Below are 20373 nucleotides of genomic sequence, written 5' to 3'. Positions count from 1 at the left end.
CATGACCTGTAATGCTGGTCCTTAACTTTGGTTGGCCAGAGTGATCACATTCAAAGGCAAGTCGGATCATGCCACTCTTGTGCTTGGCTCCCTCCATGGCTCCCACCTTGTCTGTTGTACAAGCGTACGTCCCCCAACTTCTCCAGGCTCATCTCCTCCTCCCCTCTTCCTTTCTCACTCTGTTCCACCACACAGGCTTTCTTACAGTTCCTCAAACACACCCTCCACGTTCTGGCCTCAGTGCCTCTTCAACTACTGCTGCATCTTCCCGACTCCTCCTGTCGGGAGAGCACAGGACTGGCTTCCTCGCCTCCTTCCCACCTCCACTCTGGGGTCTCCCTCTGCACTGCCCAGCACGCCTCCCACAGCCCCTGCTCTCAGCTGCTTCAGTCTCTCTCCATAGCACACATCTCTCTCTCCTGTTAGGCGTTTAATCCTTCATTAACTGCCTCCCCAACCAGTCTCCAGCTCCTCAAAGCAGGACTTAACCTGCCCATTAAATTCACTACTGTATCCCAAGAGTCCCGTCAGAGTGTGTCGGGACCATGAGCTGCACAGACTAAACACAGGCATCACCGCAGTGCATGTAGTTAAACTGCTAGCTAGGAAAGGGAGGTGGGGTCCCAGTCTAGGCAGCCGCCTGCAAAGGGATGGTGGGAGGTAAAAACCCATAGGCTGCAACAGAGCATGTCATGGTAGAATGTGAGAAAAGTCCCTGTTGGATTCTGATTTTTAAAAAACCTTTCACTAAAGGCCAAGAACTAAAAAAAGAATGGCTTAAGCAAACTCATAACTCAGTGTGAGAGAGATTAAAGTCCAGAAGAAACTAAAGACTATTGAAAAGAAAGCTGGATCCCTTAATTTCACCTTCTGTCTAGAAGCACAGGATTCCTTCCAACAAGTCTACTGCAATGGGGCCATCAGAATACAAATCCAACGTCCTAGGACGTGACACTCATGCTGATCCCAACACGACAGATGGGAACAACCCTGATTGTATGAACGAAAAAAAAAAAGTATGCAAAAGTCATATATTTGTCTGATACTAGCCTTCTACTGTGACATGCTAAATTAACTTACACTGTACTTTACATCAAACTGTTTGTCTTGTTAGAACATGCTGTGCATCTAAATGCCGAGGTATTTTTTCATATGAACTTCTGAAAAGTCCCTTTTCTGTAATTCATATTCTAACTAAATAACATTTATTTCTTTTTTTTTTTTTTTTTTTTTTTTTTTTTTGTACCAAGGATTGAATTCAGGGGTACTTAACCACTGAGCCACATACCCAGCCCTTTTTGCATTTTATTTAGAGACAGGGTCTTGCTGAGTTGCCGAGGCTGCCTTTGAACTCTCCATCCTCCTGCCTCAGCCTCCTGAGCTGCTGGGACTACAGGTGTGCACCGGTGAGCCTGGCTATTTCTGCTAATCTTAATCTTGGTGAACCAGGCCCAGCATTTCTAGCTGATGAAGCAACTGCATCCTGGTTCCCATTTGTAACGTGCATTCTCTCTCGTGGTCCCTGCTTCTGGTCTTCCATGTGCTGCTGATGTGGCTTCCGGACCTCCTCTCCAACCACAGTCTGTATGGCAGAGGAGATGCTGCTGCTGGGAACACCATGGTGTTCTGCTCCAAACCCCCTCGGGCAGATGATGGTCAAAGTCACTAACAAATTCCAGCTGCAGCAGCTTCTGCTGCTTCAGAATCGCCAAGCCCCTTTCACTGCTCTATCCACTGGGACATGCTTGCCTCGAGGACCAGCCTAATGTTTTGCTGAAATTAAAAAAAAAAAATGTAATGTCTACAGCAGCCCCTAATTTACTAACCTAGTTATTCCATCAGTAAGGAAATGAAGTTAATGTAACATGACTTTTCCTCAGTGAACTCATGTGGACTGGGAGCACCCTCCACATGCTTTACTAAAAAGCACACAAACCATCTGTTCTCAATATCTGACAGCAGTGAGCCCCGGGCGTGCCTGGGTGATTATTAGAATTTACCCTCTGCTACCACTGCAGACTCTTTTCTACTCAAGACGGCATTTGCCTGGGCATCAGATTTAGAACTGCTTTTAGTCTTCATGGGTTTTAAGGAGTATTTCTAAATTCTCTTTGATTCCTGGGATCTGAAGAGTGAAACCCATTTATCAGGCCTCTCCATTCATTTAACACTTAGTGAGTGCCTACTGTGTGCCTGGCATATCGCTTTGTTTAGGGTCTACATTTTATAGTTCTGCTTGGGAAAGAGGCTAAATGTAGGCCAGCAACTATCATCAACTCCCCAAAGCCCGGAGCCTGTCCCTTTCTCTTCTGAATATGGTTTTAAAAGCACAAAGGCATCACTGGTGTTTTATTTTCTATATAACATAAAACATGGCATTGGACAGTCTTTAAGGGCATAATTCAGTGCCACTAAGTGCATGTACTATGTGTGCCAACATCCTGTCTACTTCCAAAACGTCTCTGTGACCCTCAAACAGAAAACGCCCACTCAGCAATAACTCCCTTGCCTCAGCCCCCAGGAAGCGCTGATCCATTGTCTGCCTCCATGAAATACCTATTTTAGGTATTTCATATAAATGGAGTCGCACAATTCTGACCTTCTGCATCTGGCTTTGTTGGTTTGCTCAGCAGTGCTTCCGAGGTTCACGTGCACGGCAGCATGTGTCACGGCTGAATGACCTCCCATACCATGTTTTGCTTACCCATCCGTCCTTCGATGGACACTTCTTGTCTCCACCTTCTGACTAACATGAATAACGCTGCCCTGCTCCACAAATACCTGTTTGAATACTTCTTTTCAATTCTTTTGAATTCACCTAGCAGTGAATTGCTGGCTCATGTGGCAATTTTGAGTTTGAGGAAGTACCACATTGCTTTCTGTGGCCATCACACCACTTAACATTTCCACCAACGAGGCACAGGGGCTCCAGGTTTCTCCTCTTACTAACAGTATGTAGTTCGTTCTGGGTGTTAGTCTACTTTATTTCATTCTTACAAGTTCACTGAAGCCATTCTTCTCTAAGTCCCAATGATTTTTTAAAAAACCAGAATTCCACAGACACTTTTTCTCACACTTCACCATGACGTGCTGTGTTACAGTGAATAGATTTCACCTTTCCCTTCGATGAAGGGAATAAGCTTTGCAACTGGATACCTGCATTTGAATTTTTACCTTCCTTTTTCCAGCTATGTGCTTTGTAAACTGGAGCGGGGAGGAAAATCAATGCTTTAAGTTTACTGTTTGTGGCAACAAATTACTACAAATTTAGGGACTTAAAACAACAACAATTTATGATAATAAAGTCAGAATTCTGACATGGGTCTCAGGGTGTCAGCAGGGCTGGATCCCACTGCAGGCTTTGGGGAGCTGGGTTTCCTGGCCTTTTCCAGCTAGAGTCTGCCTGTACACCTTAACTTGCGGCCCCATCTCCATCTTTGAAGCCCATCACAGCTGGATGAGTCTTACACCACATTACCTGACACTGATAATCCTGACTCCCTCTTCTATTTTTAAGGACAGTTTACTTTTCTAGGCCCATAATCTCACACTTACAGGTCAGCTTGTTAGCAACCCAAATGTCCCTTTGCCATGTAACCAAACATGCTCAAGATCTAGTCCTGAAGAGTGAAGTTCATTTAAAAGGCACCTTCACTCATGCATTCAGCAAACGCCTATTGCGTTTTGAGTTAATGAGAAGCATATGAAGTACTTCAAGTCTGGCACCTAGTAGGCATTCAATCAATGTCACCCATTATCATATAACTTCATAAGCTTTTTAGCAACATAGTCCTAGCCACAAGAATCCACTTCTTATTCTGCACTTTTGGAGTTCTGTGCTTCTAAAATCCAGGGAAACACTCCTTTTCTTTCCAACTGTAAGTCCATCATCACTTTCCCCCAGGGTTCCAGAGCACCATCCTGTCTTTCGTGTTAAGGCAGAATTAGACCAAGAACAGCAGCTCTTCTTATGACTTCCCCTACTGCTAGTGACAAACACCTACAGGGCCAGTCAAGGGCCCATCACTCACTCTGGCTCTAATGGTGGAAGTAAAGGTTCATGGCTGTGTCTGGCCTGTGACCTGGGTCAGGGAATGGTCCTTCTTAGCTAGTGGCCTGCAGCACGGCCCCCAATCACCAGCTTCCTCTGCACTCTCTCCACACACAAAGCCCTCTGGCAGGTCCAAAGCCAGCCTCACAGAATTCATCGATTCCAGATAGATGCCCAAGCTGTCACTCAAGGCGGCTCCTGTGGGGGATTCCTGCAACCACACCCTAGTACCAAGGTGTTCAGGCCACCTCACGGGCCAGGTGGCATTCGTGTAAACTCACAGACGAAAGTGATTCCCTTATGGGTCAGCATGGAGCCACCCAGGCCCCAAGGTTTATTCCTCAACAGCTATTTTGACATTACTAGCCATAAAGTCTACTTAGGACTTTCTGTTTTGCTATTTCAATGCTACAAGTATTCTTTCATCCTAGCTGGTTCTGTCTGAGGCCATTTATCCCCTCCTATCTCAAAACTGCACTTGACACTCTTGCTTAGCTCAGAGTCTCTCACAAAGCTGTCTTATTGTGATTGCTGCTCTCTGGTCCTCACTATGAGGAAGGACCCAAGTCTTCCTCAATACTGGGGCCTCTTTCCAGGGTCAGTGGGTGGGGACAAGGGAGGGAATCTCAACAGCAGGGTCTTCAGTGAAGAAGAGCGACTGGGCCCTGGGTCTGCCCTGCTGACCAAGAGGTCAGGCTGGCTTGTGCTGGATGAAGTCACCAGGAGGCCCAGGAAGCAGCTCACGGCTGGACAGAAGCAGGGTTGGAGCAGTGACAGATCGTTCGGGCTAGGGGAGCTTTGGGAGCTGTGCACCGCCCACTCCTGAGGTGGGGCCAGAGACCCCAACCATCATGCAGCCCCTCGCCCTATGATGAGCACAGCTAGGACCCCACCCCCACCCACCCTGGGGCTGGAGCTCCTTCAAGTGCACAGCTGCTCCACCAGGAGCCTCCCTCTGCTGCCCACAGGGCTCTGCTTCACTTTCTCAAAAGCTGCGTCACATCCTCTCATTCTTCGGCTCCTGACCACAATTTCCTCCTGTCACCTCAGAAATCCTATTTTCTTCCCGGCTTCCTCCCAAGTTCTGGAGATAATCCATTCTTGCAAATAAATCCAAGGGAGGAAGGTGAGCCCCTCCAAAACAGGAGACCCTTTCACGTTCCGTTGGCACAGGAAAAGCAGCTCTCACCTGGGCAGGTACAGCCCACCGAGGCCTGTGGTCCTAACTTGTGGTCTCCAGATCTTCAGGTAAGCCTAGAGACCCTCGACAAGGCTTCAAATCTCCCCAATAAAACTTCCCGCCACTGCAGTCTCTCCTGGTATGTGGGGAGGTAGCTTCACAATGTCCTCTGGAAATCCCAGGAATCCATTTTTTTTTATTAACTATATCCTCTCACTACCTAACCATGCCAGGGAATTATCTGACTTTGTGCCCGTCTCAAGAGGCAGAACACTATTAATTTGGCCTATTTTGTTGGCTTTGTCACTGATTTTGTTTAGGAATTAAATCCTTTTCATGCTTATGCTAAGGGCAAAGAGATTATGGGGGAAAAAACACAAATGTAAATAAATGACCATTATGCTAAACAGACTCAAAAGAAAAAGGATCGTGGTTAAATGAACAGAGCACAATAATTCAAAGTGACAGTAAGTGTAAGGGTGGGTGAGAGGAAATTTTAGAGTATTCCACTGAATAAATAACAGTTGAGTAAATTTTAACTAAAAGCTCTGTACTCAAAGTATAAACATATACCAACTTCATTTTGTTGTTCTAAAACCATTTTAATTATTATAAAATTATGTTCCCTATCTCAGTAAGACCTAAAAATTAGATATAAATAATGCCAAGAAAATAAACCTTAAAAACCATGGTCATTAGTGATACTTTATAGGCTGTAAAGTGTATTTTCCACAACCAAATTACAGGAATTCTGGGCTTGAATGAGTATCACTGAGGGACAGTTCAGCAATTTTCATTTTTTCTAAGAACTGCGGAATATTACTGGGACACATGTGGTCTTCTAGAAATTAGGAGATCAAATAAGATGAGCCCGGTGTGGTAACACACACCTGTAATCCCAGCAGCTCAGGAGGAGGCTGAGCAGGAAGATCACAGTTCAAGGTCAGCCTCAGCAACTTAGTAAGGCCTTCAGCAACTCAGCAAGATCCTGTCTCTAAGTAAAATACAAAAAAGGGCCAGGGATGTGGCTCAGTGGTCAAGTGTCCCTGGGTTCAATCCCTGGTACTCCTCTCCCCCAAATAATGATGGTCAGTAGGACATCTGTGCTGTGGGTCAGCATCTTTATCTCGCCCATTCTAGCCAGCAAGGGAGGAGCTGTCCCTGGGGTTACAGAGCATCCGGGGATTGAGAGATCAGGAACTCGATTCCCAACACTGGGCTTGGATGAATGCACTCAGCCATTCAATCATGAGCATGCTGCCAATAATGATTCTATTTGTCATCAGGGGAGTTTTTAATATCAAGATCATATAAGTTTCAATCACAATAACTTTTTATTTAACAGTGCTTTTCAAAGGAAGCACTGAAGAGCTGGAGAAACACCCACGTCAGATGTCAACTGGCCCAGGAATCTGAACCAGGACAGAGGGAGACTCTGTTGGCAAAGCTCTGGTTCTGTTTTCCTAAAGAGAGTTAAAGCCAGAGCCAAAGCCAGAGTCAAAGTCAAGTACAGGAGCAGATCTGACTGGGAATTTACTGACCAGTGCTTACAGTGGTGGTGAAAAATGAAAATAAGACCAACGAAGTTGAGGAAACAAAACCAAACCTGTTTTTCTGTTCAAAGTGTTGTATAAAAATATTATTTATCTGCTATCAAAAAAAAAAAAATCAGATTTTTGCTGATCTAAAGCTCCCGCCGAGCTTTAGGGTGCACTCTTCCCTAGAGATTCCTTTTGGTGATTCTGGAGAGAGGAAGGTCACATGAGATCCTTTTCATCCTACAAGTGTGGGCTTAGCCTTGTTCGGCTCTGGCCATTAAAACGCTTCCCCCACCACCCCACCCGGCCAGACAAGGCAGCTTTTGTGTTCGCGTGGTACCTGCCATTCCTGGTATCGTGTTGCCGCATGTTCTTGATAAAATGAATCTTCTTAAAATTCTTTGGTCTGGGCGAACCTGAGAGAGTTCGACATCTGAAAAATAAAGTTGTTTCAAAAAACAGTCAGTTGCCCGCTGGACAGCTGAGACATCTCCACACAAAGACAGGAAGGAAAGACCAGACAAATGGTTCGAGTCACCCCCAGGCAGGCAGGAGTCCCTGGGATAATGAAGACAATACGGCTGGAAGCAAGGAAGCTTTAAAAAAACCCCAATGACAGACAACTTCCTTGATAATACCGATAATATTTTATATGAGTCTCTAAAAGCAGGCTAATGAAAACTACTGTTCCCAGCAGTTGTAACAACGTAGCCTACACAGATTCCAGAGACATTATTCTTTATTGTCATTTTAAAAAGGATCCTTCTGCATCAACACAGGTAAAGGAAACAAAGTTATAAATTTAAAGGATCTGGGGCTGAGGCAAGAACATGGAAAATTCAGTTTCAAAACAATTCCTGAATCATTTTTCTTCCATAGCACAATTTTGGCCTGAATTGCCTGGACAGTTGCCTCAACTCTAACTTGACTACACCTGGGAAGTCATAGCTTAAAAGGTGACGGAGAATCAACCCAGCTGGTTTGCTTTATTTTAAAATTTATTATTTTTTGCTTTAAAGGTAAATTTTAAAGAAGTATCTATTGAACCAAAGTGACCTGGATTCAAATTCTTTCCCCACCCCTTCTTGGAAAATATGACATTCACTTGCACTGCAAGTCTGAAGGGCATATAAATCTTATTTGTATATAGTATGTTCAAAGTTATTCGGCCAAATTCTAAGTTATAATGCTGTAACATCACCACCATCAAAACAAAAAGCCCAATAAGCGAGAATCTGGAGTTTGGTCTTTTCTGGATAAAGGGAGCTATGAGTTTTCTGGTCCTCCCCACCACCAAACAACAACCCCACACACCAAAAATCCTTTTTGATTACAGGATCCAAGAGCTGGCTTTTGCCACGGGACATAGGTGCCGGTGACTGTTTCAGAAAGCAAATTTCAGTGAAAAGCAGTGCCCAGCTTCACAAAGCCCACTCTGAGATCCTGGCTGGGACATCACCTGAATTCAGGCAGCCCTTATTTGGAGGCTTCAGGCAAAGGAGTGAGAATAAGACCCAACAGGAGGTAGGGAGGTGGGGGGACAGGTGGGGAGAAGATATAGGAAGTGGGCTGGGGAATGGGTAGGGTCACAGGCCCACAGGGCAAACCCAATCTTTACTGTTTCCTAGGAACATCTCCAGGGAGGACATACCTGTCACATCTCCCATCCACCCTGACCCACACTTCTAATAAGGGCCAGTACTTCTGGAAGACCTCTCTTATAGCACTGAATGCTTCTCCTCCCTTAAGAAACAGCACCTTAAAATGTAATTTAACTTGCAAAAATACCTGTGAAGTAAGTCAGTGTGACCAAAGCAAAGGCATACATGCTATCAGATATTTATTTGGTGGCTTTTATTGGCAAAGGGCCTTCCATGGGTCGTGGGTCCCAAGGAGGACAGCCCCGTGTCTGGACGTCATCCACTCCCTCGGAGCCAGAAGCTTCAGTGGAGACTACATCCTCCCAACCTCCACCACAAACTCAACTACCATGAGTTTGGACCCATGACCACTCGAGTCTTCAAGTTACTCAAAAGTTTCCAACTGTCACACACAGAAGGTTCTAGAAATATGGGGTTGCTGAAAAAAAGAGAATCTCTGAAAGCAGAAAGTAAGGTATGACTCTAGGAGTTTCCGGATAGGACCAAGGGTTCAGAAGTGTCTTACCGTACCTCCACTCTACCCCAACAAGCAGAGTTCCTGGGCTGGCTAGTCTGAGGGCAGTGGCCCAGAGATGGACAGTGCAGTCAGCTCCCTGATCCTGCCACCCCAGCAAACTCTGGCACCTTCCTCCTCCCACCTCTGGGAAGCAGGGACTGGTGCCAGCCCATTGGAGGAAATCCTAGCTGCTCCCTATCTCTAAGAAGAGGAGCACCAAATTCCTTGACCTTTCACTGGAACAGTAAGTCAGCAAAGAGGCCATAGGTAGCTATTTAGGCCAGCTCAGGAAGGAGGCAGTAGCAGGAAGAACTTCAGCAGCAGAAGCTGCCAGCACCTATCAACCCAGATGGCCTGGGAAACCAGGAGAGGCACAGACTGCCGCCATATCTGCAGCAGACAAACCGAGGTTTTCCTCAACACCCAATGGAGATGTTCTAATGTCTCATTTTGAGGACACCAGGGAACCACCAGGCAGGTGGAAAACTCCTCAGCCCAAATCCTCTTATTTTAAGTGCTCAATTTGGAGAGTTCTGAGTGGCATAGGAAACACTAACAAACTGTGATGTGCAGGAGGAAAGTCAGGCTAACTTAATAAAAGTCCTTGGTTTCCATGTCAGCTCCCATTTCTAACTATATATCCTACTAATCTAGCCCTTCGTTCAGCAAGCTGTTTGTTGTCTTGCCTTTTTAAAGCGTTCAACTAAACCACCAGGGAATCTAAGTGATGCTTTAAGAAAACTATGGTGTTAGCAACAATTGCCAAGGAAACAGGAAAACTGAGTGCGCAGGTTGCAGCAGGTTAAGCAAAGAACAAATTAATTTCCAAGCCGCCTGCATTAATCTGTAAATATCCTTTTAAAAACATACATTTTAAGTGATGCAAAATGAAAGTAGGATAGAATTAAATTAAAAACTAATTTAATGAAAGATTAGCTCTTTCTTGTTAGCACTGATTATAGGATACACTTAATTATGCAAAAGTTTTAATAGATGCCTTGGAGCCATTTGTTTTATGTGCTGAGCTTAAAGGCAAGTTGGGCTAAAAGCTTTCCGCCCCCACAGTTCCCAAAACATTTTGGTGTCTTTACTGCTCCTCTCCTATCACAGACTAGAAAGAACCTCAGAGATCAACCCACTCAGCCCTCCCATTTTACAGATGGGAAAACCAAGACCCCAGAGACACTAATGAGATTGCAAGGACACATAACCAGTTAGAATAGTCATGCCAAGACCTCAGCTTCCCAGATTCTGAAACAAAGGTCCCCTCTTCTATATCATGTTAATTTTATTTCCTAGGAGCAAGTACATTTCTAAATAAATATGAGAATTTTTTTTTTTTAATTTAAAAAAAGCCTATTTGGAAAAAATAAAGACTTCGAAAGTTTTCTGAATTTCTGATTGTTTTAAATTGCATACATTTACACAAAATTGGTTTGGATCTTTCAGTACTATATTCTGTAAGTAAGAGTTCGATGAAGTCGTAGTTAAGATAGATAAGCCACTTTTACTCAGCTCTTTTGCCAGCCTGGAAAGATTCTGAGACAAGAGAGCCAGGAGTGATAGGGCACTGACCAAGGGCACTGACCAAAGGCACTGACCATGGACATAGCACCCAGGTTCCCCTCCTTAGCTGCCTGGAGACACAAGGACACCTGCATTCAGGCCCTGCCATGGAATCCCTGGGGAGGGAATAACATCTGCCACTGGTACACCAAGCGTCCTGCTCACAGTTGCCACAGTTCCAAGAACTACAGCTTCCAGCAGCCTCCTGAAGCTCCAGGGGCTTTTCGGCTTTCTTCTTCACTGATTTCCCCATGTAAAGCAGGGCTGAGAGACAGCCTTGCTCAGAGGCGGCCACACTGCTATAAGGCCACTTGCTGCCACCTGAAAACATCGCTCCCCCATGCTTACCAATTAAGTGGACCAAAGCCAGTTTCCCACCTTGACCTTTAATCCAAGTCACTGAAAGACTCTGCGGGAAACAGCCTCCTCCCAACCTTTAACAGTGCCCGTGTATTAGGCTTGTGACCCGGTCGTGTACTCGCAACCTCGCGGCTTGGTGCCATTCATCCTCCTGCGCTCCCAGAGGCTGCTCTCGTGTTTTCAAAGACTTCAAAAATGGCGATCAGACTTTGTGGCCTTGGCTTTTTTCTCTTTGGGATGATGTCAGTGACCAGATTCAGTCACATGCCACTTTCCATAAGAGCCCTGGCCTGCCTGGGCTTACCCTGCCCTCCACTTCTCACGCGGTTAGGACCTGTGGACACCATCTCCAGCCTGGGAGTGGGGAGGAGCCCTCCCCAGGGTAAGAGGCTGCCTGCCCTCCACGGCAGCACCTCCCAGGCTCGCAGGGGAAGTCTGGGGATTTCCAAGTCCTGACCAGTAGCCAAGGCACATGGAGTGCAGATGCAGGTTCCAGAGGGAATGGATGAAGTTCATGGGAGGTCAGTCTCCCAGAGGCCCTCCTGACTGCTGCCTGCCTCGCAGTCCCTGTGAAGCCCCAGAGTGCCATCTTGCCTCAGTTCCTTCTGCAGAGTTGAGCTCCCCCCGCCACCAGCTGCCCCATCCAGCTCAGGGCTGCAGAGGAGATGCAGCATGTGAGTGTCTTCCCCGCAGGGAGGGCCTGGCTGGGCCTCTGTATGGATTCGGGCCAATGGAGAAAGCAAGATTAGAGGAGGGGAACCTGCCAGTCACAGGTACCGCGCAGTTCAGCAACTGCCGTCACCCGAGAAAGATGCCTCGCCAGCACTTTCCTAATCTCAAGGGGAAAATGGAATGCTTTCAGACCTAAGGGAGTTCTTAAAACTGTCCTAATTGGGTTTCCCCAGCAACCAGCTAGGCAGTGATGTCATAGCCACCTCCTGAGGAGTTCTGGTTGCCCCTTCTTGCTAAAAATGAAGTTCCAAGACCATAACGACTATATAATTATACCCAGGACAATACTGGGCTGTTCTGTGAAGTAGCAGCTTTCAAGTCAAAAAAGTTGGCGATTCACTCAGAGATGGAGTGCAGGGTTAGCATGCACAAGCCCCTGGGCTCAGTCCCCAGCACTGCACAAAAAGGGGGAAAAAAAAAAAAAGGAAGAAACAAACCACCAGAGGAAAAATGCTCACATTTACAGACAAATGAGGCTACTTGCATACATAATAGGGGTTTTCTAGTTTTCTAGCGCTATGTCCTCAGGGTTGGGGTTCCATATGTTCATCGTTCTTCGGAGTCAGATGGTCATTTTAAAATTTTAATTCTGTAGATCAAGAACTTCAAAAATAAATCCATCTTGTACTGCCAGCCACTTATATAGACATAATGAAACAGAAGCATTACCTCCGGAGAGGGGCATTCTCCTCAATATCTTCTAGGGTCTCCAAAGATGATCTCTGGGAGATGAGGCGACGTCTGCAGAGAGGGAAAGAACACCGAGGAGTTAAAATCAGACTGTAAAATTGATCAGACAGGTCTGGAAACCTAAAACTGTCCTTGAAAAAATAAAGTCCATTAAGAAAAAGATTAGACACAAGTTGTCTTAAAGGTGGCCCGTCTCTTACCCTGCACGGGGACCTTCACGTCCATTTTGTCTTGCGGCATCCTGAACATTCCCCCTGGGGAACAGGGCCTCTTTGTGGCGATTATGAAAGTGCCGTATCTTTTTAGGCTACGATTTTCCCCAAAAGACAAGGTGTCTCTTGTCATATGGGCCCTGTGTGAAGGTTTTCTTTTTTTTGGTACCAGGGACTGAACTCAGGGGCACTCAACAACTGAGCCACATCCCCAGTCCTGTTTTTGTATTTTGCTTAAATACAGGATCTGAGTTGCTTAGCACCTCGCTTTTGCAGACGGAGGCTGGCTTTGACCTCGAGGTCCTCCCGCCTCAGCCTGCCGAGTCACTGGGATTACAGGCGTGCACCCCCGACACCCGGCTATGTGAAGGTTTTCTAAAACATTAGATAATACTGTTAAGTATTAAGCATCAGTGGATAAATCAGTTTTCAAACCATACTAAAGAAAATCTTGAAATCATCAAGACACAATTTAAAAAGTTATCATCTATGCAAGGCCATGAATTCAGAAATAACCAGAAGCAAAGAAGGAATTCTTTTAGAGGAACTTCTCAGACACCAGTAAGAATGAATATGCAGCTTGATTATGTGTGACAATAACTTTTATGGGTTGAAGAATTGCATACCACCTGCTAAAACCTCCTCAATCTAGTTTCTTTTGCCAGGCTGAAATAAGAACAGGTCCTAGTTAACTAAGAATATCTAGTAAAGGAGCAGGGCAGGCTGGTGGTAACTAAATAAATCCATTTGAACAAGGACCACTCATTTCATAGCAAATGATCTGGCCAGAATGGGGGTGGTAGTGGGTGGAGGGGAGTGGATGGAAAGGCTTGAGCAGGTCAAGCCTTTAAAAAGAAAATGGGACTTGAATTAGGTCAATTTTCTATTATGTTTGACAAATTTTAGGTTGAGAGTTTGCAATCATAACTATGTTCTAGATTGTTCTGAAGCACAAAGAAGGAAACACTTTGGGGCTTCTGTGTAAACTTCTGAATAACTACCTCAAAAACTTTTGCTTCGTGTTTTACTTTTGATAACCAGAAAGGTCGTTTTTGCAAAGTATTCAAGGGCTTATCAATTTTCCAAGAGTCCTTCTTAATCTTTTGATATTTGAATCCTTTTTTAACTGCTGCTCACACATACTCCTCTTCCTTTTCTCTAGCTATAAACCAGTCTGATTTCCTCAGATCTTCATCCATCAATAGGTGAGTGCCAAACAGTTTCCAACATCACTGCCATTATCTTTCTAACACCCTGGACCTTCTGCAGGATCTGAGGTTTCACTGTGTAATTAACTAACACTGACTTTCCACTTGCACGATACTGCCCAAGTGTCCCAAGGTTAGCCAGAGCTGCAGGGGAGACACTGGTCTTACCTGGGAATGACACAGCGGGACGCAGAGGTAGGGAGGTGATTTTTACTTTTCTTTTTTTTTCAGTGCTGGGGATTGAACCCAGGCTCTTGTGCTTGCAAGGCAAGCACTCTACCAACTGAGCTATCTCCCCAGCCCTAGGGAGGTGATTTTATAGGTAGTCAATTCCTCGGTAACCAGGACTTACCAGTGCAGCCCTCTAACTCTGGGAGTGGGGTGGCTCAGCTCACCAAGAACCCTGTGCATTTGTGGTTCTGAAACACCATCAGTTCAGCCACAGGCCCTGTGAACTCTCAGTCAATCCTGCAGAAAGTGGGCAAGCGAGCCCCCAGGCTCTCCAGGTGCTGGCCCCAGCTGGTATGTAGTCGCAGGCTGGGTCTGGGTCATCATGCTCCTGCCAACATGGCTCTCAGCAGCAGGCACCCTCCACCCCTGCCAAGTCCCCTCCGTGTGTCTACGTAATCCCATCAATGGCCATTCCTAGGTGCTAAGGTTTTGGGACTTTAGAAAGCTGCTTGAGCCTCAATTTCTTCATCTATAAAATGGGAAAATGAGAGTAACTAAAAATCCAACATATGCAAAGTCCCTGGCACTCAAATTCTGAATAAGAGGGTTGCACCCTGACCTGTACCCCAGTTCAACTGACTAGGATCAGGCTAACTGTCCCTAGCTCTGACCCTTCCCTCCCTCCAGTTCCAGCCAGTAGTAAGTAGAGTCATCCCCACCTGAGACACGTGCCTCTCCCACACTTTAACACACACAACTACACTGGTCTGCCACAGGGTGTGCTGGGAGGCACAAGTCTCACTTGCTGGTTCACTATAAAACTATCACACCGATAAAACTAGTGCCCACCCCTGGCATCCTTGCCCTGTCCTATAAAGTGTGCCTCCCGACAATGAAAAAGTTAATGGTTAAGTGATATTCACCCTACCTCTGGATGACATTGAGTTTTTAAATTAAAAGTGAAATGTTAACCCAAGTATGCACACCTCAGTCACCTCTGGAGATAACTTACATCCACAGGAAGAAAAAACTCATGGTCTCCTGTGCTGGAGATCCCAACAAATCCACCAACGTGGAGCGTTCCTGTGGAGCAGCCTTTTCAGGCAAACAGTAAGTAGACAATGTTTTATTGAATGTGCCACCAGGTGTCCCTGCAGCTGAGGACTGCCCTCTTTCACTCACTCGAGCAGGTCCTCTGGAGGCTCTGTGGTCAGCTGCTGGGTGGGAGACACAACCCAGGCCCCAGCAAAGACCATTCAAGTTCACCCTCCCCACGCAGCCCAGTCGCTCAACCGGCAGACCCCGGTGCACCCTGCCTGCTGCGAACCCGAAGCTGACCTGGCGTGGCTCCTGTCCTTGAGGGGCTCATATCTAACTGAAGGAGCACCAAGAACTGTCAGAATACCTCAGCCCACCAGCCTCTGGGGCTGCCTTCCAATCGGCACAGCATGGAAAGCACTCTACCTCAATCCCACAGTGCACACAGGACAGGCAGCCTGAAACACCATCGGTTCAGCCATAGGCCCTGTGAACTCTCAGTCAATCCTGCAGAAAGTGGGCAAGTGAGCCCCCAGGCTCTCCAGGTGCTGGCTCCAGCTAGTATGCAGTCCCAGGCTGGGACTGGGTCATCATGCTCCTGCCAACATGGCTCTCAGCAGCAGGCACCCTCCACCCCTGCCAAGTCCCCTCCACACGTCTACGTAATCCCATCAATGGCCATTCCTAGGTGCTAAGGTTTGGGGACTTTAGAAAGCTGCTTGAGCCTCAGTTTCTTCATCTATAAAATGGGAAAATGAGAGTAACTAAAAATCCAACATATGCAAAGTCCCTGGCACTCAAATTCTGACGTGGACGTACTGGCTAAGGGCAGGCAGCCAACTTTAACCAGTCACTTTTCACCCACAGACGTGTCCACCATTCAGAGCAAGTATTCACCCTCGAAAAACAAGTCCCTTCACAAAAGCACCTACACTGATAACACTGCTCCCAAAAAATTCTTACACTGGAAGAGAGTTGTTTATCTGGAAAATAACCAAATCAGCAATTTCTTTCCTATACAGTTATAAGAACTTATTAAAAAAAAATTTTTTTTGCAGTACTGGAAATTGAACCCAGGGTCTCGCACATGCGAGGTAAGTGCTCTGGCACTGAGCTGTCTAGCCAGTCTCTTTTTCCTCATTTTTATTTTGAGACAGGGTCTTGCTAAGTTGCCCAGGTTGGCCTTAGATTTTCGATCCTCCTGCCTCAGCCTCCCGAGTAGCTAGGTTTGCGCTGCTATGTCCAGCAAGAACATTTTTTTTTTTAAAAGACAACACATTGTATATTTTCCTAATGAGTTGAACATGTGTAGATTCACATACACATTACTATAGACTAAATTTCCTCCCCTCCTAAAACTCATGTTGAAATCCTAGCACTGAATGTAATGATATTAGAAATGATATTAGAAGTGGGGTCTGTGAGACGTAATTAGACTAAGTGTGGAGTCCTCGCACATGGAATTAATGTCCCCCCCCCAAAAAAAAAGGGACCCCAGAGAGCTCTCAGCTCCCAAGAAGTGACAACACAAGAAGTCAGTTGTCTTGTTACCTAGAAGAGATCCTCACACTAGCCCCAGACTACGCTGGCACCCAGATTTCCAGTCTCCAGAACTATGAGATAATAAATCTATGTTATTTATAAGCCAGCCAGTCTGTGTTCTTTTGAGATGGAGCTTGAGCTCAGTAAGGACTACAGTTGTTACAAAGAAACTGCCATGTGGCACCGTGAAACACAGATGCGGTACCTGCCTCTTCTAAGAGGGGGACCTGGGCACTGCCACAAGGGCATGCCTTGTGAGTCGGTACTGGTAACTCAGTGGTGCCCATGACCACCTTGCTAGATCCTTCCAGGACATGTAGTAATGTCTTCCCCCTCCTTCTGTCCTTAAGAAGCCCACAGTGGACGTGCTGGCTAAGGGCAGGCAGCCAACTTCAATCAGTCACTTTTCACCCTACAATTTACCCCAGGGGCTAAATGTATTACCATGCCATCTCCTTATCATAGGGTGCAGTTAATGAGCAGAGGTCTCTGTGTATTTTAATGACTGACAAAGAATACTTAGCCTTGGTCCAAAACAGCAGGCCACTTTGCTAACCAAACAGATGTTCAGTAAGAGACTGGCAGGGCACAAAGAAAAAGCATTACGTGCTGACGTCATACGACGGAAGCACTCATGTCTAGTCTCCAGACTGACGTACATTGGGGTTCCTCGTATAGTCTATTACAAGTGGGAGCCACCCACACTAAGAGGTTGATGGGCCTCACACTTCATGTTTAAATGTATCAGCCTCCCCAATGCACCCAGAGTTGTTTTAGGACAATATACTCTGAGTGCACGATTCTGCCTGAGCAAATCACAAACCGTGACAATATGGATGTCTGAATACACCCATGTGGACCAAATTAATCCACTCATCACTAAGCACTAATGGTTCATCTTGGGGATGGGGAAGTCACCAAATGCTCCAGGGATCCAGTGCTGGGCACAGTGGTCCCGTTATAATAATCACACACCAAGAACTCAAGGAGACGTGGCTATGGGAAGAAAGTGGGGGAGGACCACTTAATAAGACTACGTAACTGGGGTGCAGAGGACTAGGAGCTAGCATTTCTAAAGTGTCTTTTATCACAAAAGGGTCATTGGGCCCATTTCCAGGGCAGGAACAGCAGCCAGACATCCAAAGTAACCACCTGGGGGGAAGTGGGTCCCAGCCTGAAAGACCTCCTGCCGAATTCTCTGTTGTCATCCTGGTGGGAAGCAGCTCTGAGGAGTCCAGAAGGTCAAAGTGAGAGCCATGGGTGGCAAGGGCACCTTTGTCAGTCATTTCAAAAGAAGGTCCATCTCTCCTTAGCACAAATCTCAGAAGGAGCTAGGTATCAAGGGGAATGGGACTTGCTTTTTTTTTGGTTCATGGGATTGAATCCAAAGGTGCTTAACCACTGAGCCACATCCCCAGCCCTTTTTTGTACTTTATTTAGAGACAGGGTCTCACCAAGTTGCTGAGGCTGGCTTTGAACTCACAATCCTCCTGCCTCAGTCACGAGCCACTGGGATTACAGGCGTGTACCACGGTGCCTGACTGGGGCTTGCTCCTATCCCTGCTGACCGATGAAGATGTCACAGGGTCATCCTGGGGTCCAGTGGAGCAAGCTGATGAACTTAAAAAGATGAAGTAAGGAGGTGGGCACTGGCCAGAAAATTAGCACCAGCCTGTGATGTGCTAGAAGGTGACCCTCTGATTTTGTCTGTTGCCTCAAGCATAAAACAAGGAGGTTAGTTTCCACCAACGCTCGCTCCCGAGCCTGGCTGTACATCTGAACGCCTGGGCCACTCCCAGAAAGTGTAACTTACTGGTCTGGGTGTGGCTAGGTGAAGGTTTGATTTTTTTTTAAGCTTCCAGGGGATTTTTTAATAAGGACTGAAAAAAGGTCATCCCCATCCTCCTGCCCAGGTCAAGGGTGGGTGTGACTCATAAGCAGCCCCTGAATACTAAGTTGCCCTCTTCATCCTTTGAATGAGGATCTTGTAAGGGTCACGGAGCAAAGAAAAGGGGGCTGCTGAGTCTAAAGGACTGAGGTTATGGGAAGACGGGGACAATTTTCAGGTACAAGCCTGAAAATCAAGTATGAAATGTAAGTCAAGAATTGGATGAGCAAAGACCTAGCTCTGTTTCCCCAGGAGTGAAATATCAGCTGAGAGAGCAAGAAGGGACCTTAGGGAGCCCCAGGGCCAGTCATCCTCTGCTCACAGAAAGGCCATTTCCATGTGGCCCTCATCTTCCCAGTGTAAGAAGTCCCTGCCTGGCTTCAAGCTGGGCCACTGGAGGGCAAGTTGTCTCTTCACAGGAGAGGAAGTGCCGCCATCACAGAAACTCGATGGACAGATGATGGGCAGGCTGAGGTCGTGATGACTTCATGTCTGTTCAGGAGTTGTAATGACAGAAAAAAACCCAATCATAAAAATAAAATTTTAGTGTAGTCTCGAGACACCCACAAGCTTGCAATTTATTCACCTGCCCACTGACCAACCTTCCTTTAACCAGAGGGAACCAGGCTAGACAGTGAGCTCCTTGGGGCAGGCCTGTGCCTTCCTGTCCTGGGTATCCCTAGGGAGGGACCCAGCTTTGCCAACAGAAGGCACTCCCTCCAGGGCAGCTGAATAAACTAAAGAACCCCTTCATCAGGCAGGTGGGTGTTCCAAGAATTTTCCCAGAATAGCACCTGGCCTTCTTGATGCTCTCCTGTGCGCAATTACTGGCAGACACTGTTTCATGAATGAGTTCCTGCTCTGGCCAGCAGAGCCCAGAACTCATCTTCAGGAAGCTTCCCAATGCCTGGGTTCAACAAGGTTATGGGGAAGGAGACGGGGCTGGACAGTGAGGACTCCCACGTCAACCTTAGAGACTCAGGGAGGACACGTCTCTGCCTCCTTTTCTAACTCAAAGTCCCAAGGCCTCAAGGGGCTCAGCCAAGACCCATCAAGACAAGGCTTGGGGCTCGCCAGTCTCAAAAGCAGAACTGGCTGTTTTTGACAGCTGGATGAACCCACTGTCAATGTTCTAAGATCCCATACTTTCTAGGTGGGGGGCTCCACACCCTGGATCGTGCTCCCCTGCATCACAGACACATTCTCCTGCTCTGGAAATAGTGTTAAACTCATACAGAAAAGGTGGTCCTAACACATATGGCATAAATCTGCCACTTGTCATCAATTTACTATGGGAACCTCCTGCTTAAAGGAACCCTAAAGTGCAGAACAATGTGTGAACCTAAGACTTAGACTGTCATTTATGTATCTTTTGTGAAAATGCTGGTTTCCAGATATGAGGCTCTGTTAAAGCAAGAGGACTTCCCACCTTTACCTCCTTCACTTCTCTAACAGTTTTAAGCTGCCAGGGGCCACAGCACGCTCTTTGCGCTGTGGGCAGCAGGTAAGTTTCAGGTAACATTGTGCGCTGGCAAACGTTAAAGCCAAGATTCCAGATGATCCTTCAGCAGAAGTCAAATCAGATTGCTCACTGGAGAAGCAAACCGCTGTGCACCCATGTCTCAGGTTCACAGAAAAGTCAGCTGCCACTTCCTAATAGGCACAGCATGGACTTTTAAAGCAAAATGGCCACAGCTTCAGCCTGAGGATGTGTTCAGCAGATAAGTACTTAGTCTTGTTTTCACAGACCTAAATCTTTGTCCAGCAGCAAAGGTGCTAGCTGACGAACTTGAACATAGCCCTTTACTTGCTTATCTGGCAATAAGATGCAGGAAGAAGTTCCCAAGAAGAGCTGTGGAATCTGACAGAACAGTGGCACACAGACTAAGCCAGGTCACCAGGCTGTCAGGCTGCTGCCCTCCAGGTCTTGCAGCAAAGGATACACACCTGCAAAGAATTCAGGGGGAAGAATTCAAAATCCCCAAGGGCTCACTGGGGTCTTCCTCATAAGGAAGAAAATAGAATCATCTTTAAGAAAAG

General features: G+C 46.5%; 1 protein-coding gene across 2 annotated transcripts in view; it reads right to left on the bottom strand.

The window, feature by feature from the left end:
- Positions 1-20373, bottom strand: part of Cables1 (Cdk5 and Abl enzyme substrate 1) — a 108535-nt gene that overhangs the window by 50388 nt on the left and 37774 nt on the right. For both annotated transcript variants that reach the window (XM_047526594.1, XM_047526593.1), the window contains exons 2-3: positions 12254-12325; positions 7110-7202 (exon numbers count right to left, since the gene is read on the bottom strand). In XM_047526594.1, the coding sequence (XP_047382550.1) occupies positions 7110-7202; positions 12254-12325 (165 nt within the window). The remainder of the gene's footprint in view (positions 1-7109; positions 7203-12253; positions 12326-20373) is intronic.

This window comes from Sciurus carolinensis, chromosome 15, assembly GCF_902686445.1.
Source record: "Sciurus carolinensis chromosome 15, mSciCar1.2, whole genome shotgun sequence".
Lineage (NCBI taxonomy): Eukaryota > Metazoa > Chordata > Mammalia > Rodentia > Sciuridae > Sciurus > Sciurus carolinensis.
The sequence above is the reverse complement of the archived record's forward strand: the minus strand, read 5'-3'. Positions and strand labels throughout refer to the sequence as shown.